Source organism: Triplophysa dalaica, chromosome 20 (genome assembly GCF_015846415.1).
Source record: "Triplophysa dalaica isolate WHDGS20190420 chromosome 20, ASM1584641v1, whole genome shotgun sequence".
Taxonomy (NCBI): Eukaryota; Metazoa; Chordata; class Actinopteri; order Cypriniformes; family Nemacheilidae; genus Triplophysa; species Triplophysa dalaica.
The window spans coordinates 18646039-18657017 of record NC_079561.1 but is presented as its reverse complement, the minus strand read 5'-3'; the positions used below and the strand labels follow the sequence as shown (position 1 = coordinate 18657017).

The 10979-nt window shown below is 36.6% G+C and overlaps 1 protein-coding gene across 1 annotated transcript; it reads right to left on the bottom strand.

Annotated features, from left to right (window-relative positions):
• Nucleotides 1–137: 137 nt before the first annotated feature.
• On the bottom strand, nucleotides 138–6688 carry LOC130409560 (protein-glutamine gamma-glutamyltransferase K-like). The gene is made up of 14 exons (XM_056733601.1): nucleotides 6597–6688; nucleotides 5844–6118; nucleotides 5548–5739; nucleotides 5200–5451; nucleotides 4931–5049; nucleotides 4072–4179; nucleotides 3789–3966; nucleotides 3555–3693; nucleotides 3086–3278; nucleotides 2462–2615; nucleotides 2070–2354; nucleotides 1303–1463; nucleotides 630–766; nucleotides 138–526 (listed from the first exon to the last, which is right to left on the bottom strand). Coding segments are annotated over exons 1-14 (2337 nt in total). The 5' UTR covers nucleotides 6599–6688; the 3' UTR covers nucleotides 138–384.
• Between the last annotated feature and the right edge of the window lie 4291 nt (nucleotides 6689–10979).

Below are 10979 nucleotides of genomic sequence, written 5' to 3'. Positions count from 1 at the left end.
CGTTTTTTTTTTTAAGTTCATACGATTATTTGAACTATTAAAAGATAAGTAATGCTTTGAAAATTGTTCTTTGACAAAAATTGATATTGCTGTAAACACTTTTTGCTTGTCTTGGACATCACAAACCAACACTTGAATTACTGCGATAAACTTTTATTGATGCTGATCATAGATTGAACATTTGGAGTCTGTCAGTAACCAGAAATCCCCCAAATATGACATCATACAAAAAAGACACCTGGATTAAAAGAGTTTTTTAAAGTCCATAATACACCCACCCTGATCGGTTTCATTTTACTGGATAAACCAGAACTAGCACATGCTACTTAATGTAATGAAAAGCATGATAAAAGGCTTTCAAGCCATTAAGATTACTCATTTGATTCACTTTTTAACAACAACGTTGCAGGCTCCATGAACCTGAGTCAGCTGAGGACAGTCCAGTGATGCCACAAGTTTACAAGGACCTTGACATTTGGGAACAAACGACTCCGTCAGACTCACTGTGGCCAGACTCGCAATATCTCTACAAACAGACAAAATAAATGAGAGAGAGATAGTTAATAATATACTGTGAATGAACCGGTTATTCACATGTGAGTGGAAACGATTATGATTCAGTGTTTTACCCATAGTTAATAGTTCTGCAATGCTTCAGTCCCAGTCCTTCAATACGGATGATCACGTTCTTCAACAGGCAGGACAGAGGATTCTTGAATGTGATTTTGATCAGCACCTCCACACCCACCACACAATCACATGCAGGCTGAAAGAGAAACACACATACACAAGTCACATCACATTATTCACATTATTATATTCTATATTTCCATGTGTTAGACAATCAGCAAATCAAAATGTATTTTCTTATCCTTAATACAATTATAGTTAATTAAGTTGACTTAAACTAAAACTGTTATGTTAATTTAAATCATATAAAATATAGACATAAACAATTTTTTTTTAAAATGAGATAAGCTGCCCTAGCAATAACAGGAACATTTCAAGATGAGGCACAAAATGATTAAGTGAAAACAAATAAAGGCAAAAAAATTGAACTTATTGAGGAATATAGCGAAATATATTATAAAATAATCAAAGCAGTAAAAGATCAAAGGTTAGCATAAACATAAAAGCCAATTCAAAGTATTAATACAACAAAAATTAAGCAAAAATGAACCTGACACGAAATAACCTCGACGTTATCAAAAAATAAAATAGATTAGAACAAAACAACATGAAAAAATTACTAAATAAAGACCAGCGGGAAGAAATCTCGGCATGAAGAGCATTCAAACTCACAGTAATAACAAGATCTGGTGTGCACAATCTGAATCTGAACTGTTTGGCCAGGATTTGTTTGGTCTGCAGGACCTGTCCGGTGACCATCAGCATCAAACTTGAGTGATCCACAATATGACACTTATAATCCTCATACCGCAGAGTCCATGACATAGTCTTTGCTATAGAGGGAAAATAACAAATATATTAATGGCAATGCAAAACCTTTTTAAAGTTAACAATTTTTTTAATTTAGAACACAAAAAATCTACTCTAAGAGCAATTTCTGATCTCTTTGATGTAGAATTTGATTATCGTGTATGCCAGACATTTATAAAGAAACATCAAAATAAATTGCTTTCAAATCATGGCTCAAGAATACTGCAATAGTGTTTACTAGAGAACACACACAGCAAAATCAAAATCAACCCTCACAGTGTATAAACTGTAATTCACATTTTGAGTGTGGATTATATACATGTATACACTGTGAGTGTTAATTTGACTCTGGTTATTTTGCTGTGCAGAATTAATGTTCCCTTATATATAAATATTTACGCATATGACAGCATTCACTGCAGTTTATCAGTTTACTATAGTAAAAACGACAAAATACTATACAGAGTGTTGTATATTTACTATACTACACAACAGTATGCTACAATTTACTATTAATCGTAAATACAAACGTATAATACGGTATTTTGTCCTGTAGGAGTGATTTTTGTTCACTTGATTCAATAATATTTCTAAACTTCGGTTTGGTTTAACGTCTCTGATTTGCTCACATTCGCAGGCTTTGAGCTCGATGCACGTCTGGTCTTTCTTCACCAAGGTCTTCTGCACTCCAGTGTAGTAAATGGCCACCACTTGACTGCTGAGTGTGACGGTCCGAGGAGAGCTGCATTTGTTCTTCAGGGTGATGGAAAGCACGGCGTCTTTTCCCACACACAGCGGATCCTTCTGCATACTGATCTCACAAACCACTTCCTCTGCGCAGGGCGGCAGGAACTGGCAGCGCTTGGATCCGTGTTGAACGGCTGTTTCCACAGCTTTACGTTCCTCCTCTGAACCTGATCAACGTGGAAGAAAAGATCAGATTCAAACTATTCAGCCCCAACACTCCAAGAATTGGTTAGATCAACAACAATTGAAGTCATTATTGATCTTTTCTCGTCACCTTCTGGATGTTTGTAGAGATTAGTGATCTCCACACGTTTGTCCGAGCCCACGGCTTTGGTGCTGATGCAGTGACCCACAGCGCTCTTGTCAACGTGGATCACAGCAAAGGTTCCACAAGCGGTCCTCTGCCAGTAAACAATATCACTGTTCACCTGAGAGATAAAAGAGACATTTTTATAGGAATAAAACAAAAGAGAATGGGAAGTGGGGCTGAACTACGAGGGGAATGTTGTTCTAAAGCTGTGAAAGCCGGGGTGCATGGGCGCTGGGAGATTTTCATGATTTGTGCATCCACGAACACAGTTATCTGTAGTGCTATATTTGATCGTTTGTTATAAATTGATCGATTGATTTTCATGAGTTGGAGTCAAAGCAGATCTCAACCATCTGATTCCCAGACCTCCCCTTTGTTCACATCCATCTTTAAACATCCATCACTCATATAATCAAATATTCTATGGTAGGTGTTTTTATTAGACTTTATTTGAATGCTTGCGCTATATAATTGGAAGTCATCTTAAAGCCCATGAGAAGTTTGCAGATGCCGTCTAGTGTGCTCTGGTCCCATGGTTGACAAATAATGCCATAGAAAAAAATAAGAATTTATAGATAATTTACATACCTCGGCAAAGACGAAGGGTGTGTCGAATTTGTGGAAGACCTGCCCGCTGCGGACGGCAGTGACAGAGGTGGGGCCGCAGCGAAAGAAGCCCTGACTGGTCTCCTGAGGAGTGGCATCAACCACCTGCCATCCTCCAAAACCACACGGCAGGTCAGGCCGAGTCATCCAGCACTCGTTCCACACGTGAAAGTTCCTATAAAGAGAAAAGACTCAGCAATCTGAGACCTAAATAAACCGTTTGTCACAGTCATCGACCTGTGTCTGATGTATAGACGCATGCAGAGAAAAAGGGGTTTTCAACTGTTAGTGTGAACATGCACTCCAAAACATTGAAAAGATTCACAATTTTGAATAATCAAAAACATACAGTCTCGCAATTCCAAAACAGATCATTTTCCACTTCAGCATCACATGAATATTTTTCATATAAAGGCAAAGATGCTTTTGCTCACTTCTGCAAGAATCTTACCAGATTGAATCCTTGTTCAGGTGTTTGATCGGTTGACAGTCCTCATCGATGTAAACATCTGTTGTCATAGACACGTCTGTGTCGTGAGCGGAGCAGAAGTTTGTAACAGGACGAGCGGGAATGCCAAGACATCTCAACACTAGTGTAACACAGAAAAATATATAAATGCATCATGCAAACACGTCATACCAACACACCACATCACAACCATCATCTCCTTCACTTAGCCCTCACGTGTGTTAGTGACTCCAGCGAAGGCCACGCTCTGTCCATATTTAACAGGCTTTCCTACAGTTTTGTGATACTGTCGCAGGATTTCACCGCTTCCACACCAGGCGGCTGGAGACGTTCCACTTTCATAGCAGCTTGACCAGTTGCCCATCAACACACCACAGTCATTGTCTGCATTAACCTATCGGGTTAAGGATGTAAAAGGGTTAAAAGTGTCCCATCTGTCCACTTTCAGATGAAATGAAGAGCCGGTCAGGTTTTTGATCGGGAGTCAAGCACGACTCACCATAGCAGACACAACTCTGGCCACGTTGACAGGGTCTCCCCATCCCAGACACGCAGCTCCACTTTTCTCCAACACAAACAAACACGCATCCAAGATTCCCTCATCGAACTGAGAATCACATTTGAGATCAAACATGAGGGTCTATATTGTTGTACAGTATTTAACCTGATTTAATGGGAATTTGCAACTTCTTCAAGTACATAAAGTACAAAAAATGCATACACGTTGTTACATAGAACTGAAATGGTGAATATCCCCCACGAGACTAAAAGTTAAAAATACATGAAAGCTGATCACACAGAAAAATTAGTCACCTTGTTAAAAAATGAAGAAATGCAATGAAATTGTATTGGTTTATGGAATTATGTCTCAAACGCCAAATGTGAATCACCACAAAAAAATGAATTTGCAAAAATCTATGTTGTTTTTCAATTTTCAACATATAATTTCTAAAAACTGTCATTTTACTATTTTTTGGACAACCAAAAACCATCAAATTACAGAAAAAGAAAGCATATTTACAAGAGGAAACAAGAAGAACTTGTAATTATATGGAATATTTAAAATAATAAAATATAATTTTTTACAGGATTTTTTACAGTGTATATTTATATCAACTTTTATATTACTTACACACTTACACTTTTACAATTACTTACACATATTACATACATTACTGACTAAAATAGCATTTTATAAATAACACAATTATCACTTGTGGCAACAGTTCTTAAACTTACAGAACTTTAACAAGCCTCTCGAAAAATGTAGATGCAACAAGTCACAAGAAATATTTGAGTTGAGATCTGATTTAAAAGCAATAAAAGTTGTAAAATACATGATTAAAAAAGTGTCTTACTTGATCAAAGTTCCAGTTTCTGCAGCTGATCTGGTGTTTAGTACCATGGTAAATGATGCCCGTGTCGTTCAACACATACTCGTTCCTCTGAGCATCATCATCCAGAAACACAGAGTCATCTTCGACAGACAAGGGTTAAAATTTGATTTAAAAAATCTTAATTTTGTTTAAGAGAGTATAAGGTAGTAAAATGTAGTTTTAATTGTTTTAACTTTATACATCCAGCATAACTCATTATTTTCATCTTATTTTTCTATTTGGATACGTACCTTTACACCACGGGTTAAACAGCAGGTAGATGTCATTGCAGGGGTTGTACGCTGAAGAAGCCCGCCCCTTAGGACCGCGTGTCACTACGGTGAGTCTGTATCGTCCAATGGGTGCGGTTGATACAGAGTAAACACACAGTTTAACACGGTTATGGTCCTGTTGGACAATCTTTGCCCCCCACTGTGTTTTCTTCAACTCATCCACTAACGGAACAATCACCAGAGTGCCGTTGCGTATCGATGGAACATCACCTGTAAAACATGCAAAAAAAAACAAATGAAATCTGAAAGCCCAACACAAACACCAGAGAGGACACACAATCTGATCAAGAGGATAAAACAACTGACCGAGTCTGAGCTCCAGGAGAAGCTGGTCAGACTTGGGGTTGAAAGGTCGGGACAACTCGATCCACATCTGAAAAGTCTGTCCCCTGCGGACGATGAGGTGGTCGCTATGGTAACCGTTTGCACGGTGCTCCAAGCGATTCGGTTCTTTTCTGGATTTCATCAGGTCAATACAACGCACCTGCAGGACCACGTCTGAGAAAAAATACATAAGAAAGAAAACAAATGATTGATTTCATTATCTAGGGGTTGAAAACGTGTCTCATCCTGCATTGGTTTCCAAAAAATACAACTCTTACCATGCACCTCGGTTCCACATCCACGTCCTTCAGACTCAGGGATCATATTCTGCTGGTCATCATAACATGATTTAGGGTTTTGCACACAAACAGGTTTAATGCATGGCTTATGGTCACAGCCTGGCTTAAAGCATGCTCCTTGCTCACAAATCGGTTTGACGCACGGCTTGATACATGGATCTTGTTTACAAACAGGCTTCACACACGGATATTTCCAGTCGTCGCATTTGATGCATGGGAAACGGCCAGTGAGGCAGATGCTTTTCTTATGGGACCTTTGAAGAGACGGAGATAGTTTGGATTTACAAACCAGAACCAAAGAAACCAGAACTCCAGAACCTGAAAACTTCCTTTTGCAACTGCACTGTTGTATATTATATTACATTTTAAACAATTTACCAGTTCAGCTAAAGGAACTGTTTGTGATGAACTGCAACTTTATATTTACATTTGTTCATTTAGCAGATGCCTTTATGGAAAGAGCATTGGCCTTATATTAAATTTACTAAATAAATCTTACATTTTATTAATGTTTATAATATTCTAATACTTTTATATTTAACAAAATAATTCAAATCAACATTATTATCAATATATATTAAACTTTGTTATATACAGAAATGCACAAATAAAAATAATATCTTATGTTATAATTACATGTAATATATTTATAAATATATAAATACACACACAAAATATACAGTGCACTTCTGAATAAATATGTGAAATACAATTGTATGATTAAAAACTTACATGTTTGCAGTTGTTGCAAAAAAGTGTGTGAAGTCAGTCTTGATGTCGGATGGCAGTAACTGTTGCTGAAGCAGGATTAAAGTCTGGATCAAGCTCTTCTGATACTGTGAGATTTCTTTCTGAACTTTTCCAATTTATATATTCCCTTCATCATGTCTGCAAACGTTTCCTTGCCTTCCCTTTACAGAAAGGGAGGGGTTACCATGAGTCACGCCGTTTAATTTGATAAAAAAATTAAAGTTAATGATACACAACATTTTGATATAATTATAAAACTGGCAGGCAGAGTTTCAACTGAACATTTGCAAATGCATTTATGTAATCTACATTACAGATATACAATATAACAGAAGTTGCGATCAGTATATTTATATGTTGACATAATACGTGCACGCTACTTTTTCAATATAGATAATAATGTATAATAGATTTTACAGTTGATATAATTTTAGACTCCAGACACATGTCAAGGAAAATCACACCCAAAACTGATGTTTGAACACACACCAACAGGGTGTAAAGTGTTTTGTTTAATCGTTCTCAAATCACATAATTAATTTGCAGGAACAAATTAAACATATCTTTGATGAGAACTGAGGCGGAATAATAATTATAACACAGACATCAAAATAGCAGTCAAATACAGACTGATTTTCAGTTACAGCCCCAGGGTGAAGGTGGATTCACATTCTAGCTGACCAAAAATACCGTCAGAATGTGTGTCATTGTAATTTCTTTATTTCCTGGTAAGAAATGCGTGTGCTTGACCAGAACACACCGATGAATGAGCCACAGGAGTGTCTGGACCATGTTTTGAAGATTATGAATGTACAGTAATGTGCTGTTGTGTAGACTCAGACGTTATAATTGTTAAACTAACATAATACAGGATAAAGACGTTTGTTAACAAAACATAAATATTAATCAAATTCAACATATTAAAACAGACCAACACATTCTCACCTATGAAATCACTTTTCTTCAAGGACTTAAATCTTGGTGTTTATTTACAAGCAAAGAGCTCAATCTGTTATCCAAAAAGCATGATATAAAATATCATGCTTGACCATGTAGATTATGCAAACATATGATGTTGGTTAACATAATCCGCCTGGTTTTACACACCCGCACATACACAAGCACACACACATACATATGCATATAGCTATGGAAAAATGGGGAGACTAATACAAATGTTCTTTTAATCATCATTTCTAGATGTATTGTGTCCTCTTCAGTCAAGTGTCTGTTGAATTTCAATAAAATTTAAACCTCAAGAGTGACAAAGTCATCCAACAGCAAAGTGAAAGACTGACAACATGACTAGACACATGAAAACTGTGATTAAAATCAAGGTTATCACATAAATAAAAATGTTTTTGAACTTAAATACATGTAAGAATATTAGTGGTGTATTGCTTTAATCTGAACTTGTTTTTTTTTGCAGTATTTGAGGTCTGAAAAATACAGAGCATATTATCTATTCCTCCAAGTTTTCATTTTCTGCAAATAAATGCAAAAGAAACCATTTTTATAAGAAATGTGTGAGAAATACTGTCGACACTACTGTTAGTAGTGCACAGAATGAAACAAAAATGATAATTTTACCAAAACACATAATTTTGAAAAACTGAAAATATTTCTGAATTGTGTGTCTGTGTGTGTGGACTTGGTTTTTATATGTTAGTGGGGACCTAGACCTGAATGCACACAAGCTCATGAGGATCTGTGTCACTGTGGGGACCAAAATTGAGGTCCCCACGGGCACAAAAGCTTATAAATTGTACAGAACGATAATTTTTAAAATCTAGAAATGCAAAAAGTTTTCTAGGATCTTTAGGTTTAGAGGTTGGATAAGGGGATAAAATATACAGTTTGTACAGTATACAACTCTTCACGCCTATGAACTGTCCCCACGGACATACATACATGTGTGTGTGTGTATAATTGTGTGTGCTCGCATTTAATTGCTGTTTACAGTAATTGTAATTAAAACGCATTTCAACACTTAGCTGTCTCTTCAAGTCAGTATCTCACGGAAGTAATCATCTTTCAAAATATGGACACGCCAAATTCTCTCACCAGGAACATTTAACACATTTCTCATTATGACATTACACATTACACCAAAGGTCATGAGTCACTACATTACTGAAATGCATGTCCACACTTGCATGCACAAAACATATTTTGTTGGAATATTCAACAGATACAGCAAATACACCACAGTCACTGAAAATGTTTTAAAGCTGTAGAAATATTTTCAGATCTAAAACAAAGATGCTTAAAAATGAAGCAAGAACAGAAATCTGATGTTTAAAAATTAAGCAATTAGAGACAGGCTAGTAAAAAATGATTGAAGTAAGACTACATTGTATAAAGATATTAAAATATGGTATGTTAACCACTACGCAAACCACCCAAATGCGTAGGGCCCCGCTGGCTTGGGGGAGCCCTAGTGGGAACAAATGGTTAAATTACTAATTGTGATTTGTATTTTGCTGTTATTAGATGTGTCTGCTAAAACTGTATGATAAAGCTAACTGCATAGGATGTTTTATAGACAAATGACAGATAAAAAGCTGATTTGAGACAATTGCCTTGAACTCTGATTTCCCTGGAAACAGACAGATTGCTTGCACGGTTAGTTTTACATGTACATTTAGTCATCTAGCAGACGCTTTAATCAAGGACAACAAAAAGAATAAGTGCAATCAAAAAAAAAAACATCTAGCAATGAATGTCACTGTGTTTACATTTGTCTGTTGGATCAATAACTTGCTTGAAATTACATGAATAGAACTGATAGGATCTGGTTAAAAGCTGACATATGTTTCATGTTTTATTTTATTAAATACTTATTTATACCTTCATTAGTATTTCCATTCTACATTTAATATGTTTTATGCATTTAATGCATTTAATTGATCATATATTAATGTATCATATACATTCGTTCATTTATTCTATCATTTTATTATTCAATTTTATTCGTATTATTTGTCACATTTTGTCCTTATTTTTAAGCCGTCTAATCTTCTGTTGGGTGCTGTATTCTCTTTAATGCTGATATGAGACTTCAACGGTCTCCATCTCAAGGTTCATAATAACGTCACGAGACAATGTTTTGATACCCTAATCTTGCATGGTCAATAACACCTATGAATCTGTTTCTAGTCAGATGAAGTTGGACAGAGCGAGACTGAGTATTAAAGCACAGCTGAGACTATTCAATTTTATTCAACATCACTTCGTCTCCTGACTGCTGTTCATTCCTTTATCTCTGTATATCTGTTGAATGGTGGTTGATTTGAAGTATTAACTCACAACCGAGCCCTATACCCTTCAAACAGTTCACTTCAAGGGCTCAGCCCTTCGAAGGGAGTTGGGAATCATCTCTTGTTCTATGTCTTTCAAATAATTATCTTTCCAATAGAGGGCAGATGTGAGCCATAGCTCAGCTTTCATTGAACTGTTGCACAAAATGTATTACGGTAAGATTAAACAAATGATTGACATGTGTTCTCATGATGAGTCGTCTGTCCTATTCTGTCTCAGAAGTCAATGGAGGTCAATGTTGTTTTGGTTATCAATGTTCTTCAAAATATCCTTTTTGTGTTCTGCAGAAGAAACACCGTCATACAGGTTTTGGAATGACATGAGAGTAGACATATGGCAGGTTCTATCCGACAACCTACCCCTGACAACAAACCTAACCCACCAATTCCTGGGAAACATTTTTTAAAGTAAAAACTGTAACATCTAACCCCAATCTCGCCTGCCGCTTTCTACAGAAACCACATCTGTTTGTGTGGTGAGAACAGGAGTGTGCGTGTATTTGTGTGCAGAGAATGCAAGGGTGTGTTTGTGAGCTTGTGTTGTGAAACCGCACACAACCAGGAAACACAATTTGGTGGCAACATGCAATTTTACCAAACCTGCCAAAGCCATTAGACTTCCTCACAAACACACAAGCCCCCATATGGCAGAGGTCAGTCCATATTCCAAAACAATTTGAATACGCAATCACTGTTAAGTCGAATCTAGTCAAATCATAAGTTCCTCAAAACATCTCTAAATGCCTCAACACAACAATCGCCGACTGCGATGAGGCAAGACATGTGCGTCAGAAATGCAGAAGATGTGTGAGTGTGATTCGTTAAAAACATCTGCTGATTTAAAGGGACAGTTCAGCCAAAAACCCCATGTTCCTCAAAACCTGAATCATTCTTCTGTGGAGCACGAAATAAGATATTTTGAGGAATGTCTCAGTGGTTTGTGTTCATACTATGGACGTCAATGGTTTGTTACCAACATTCTTCAAAATATCTTCTTTGTTGTTCTGCGGTAGAGACAAACTCGTACAGATTTGGAGAGTAAATG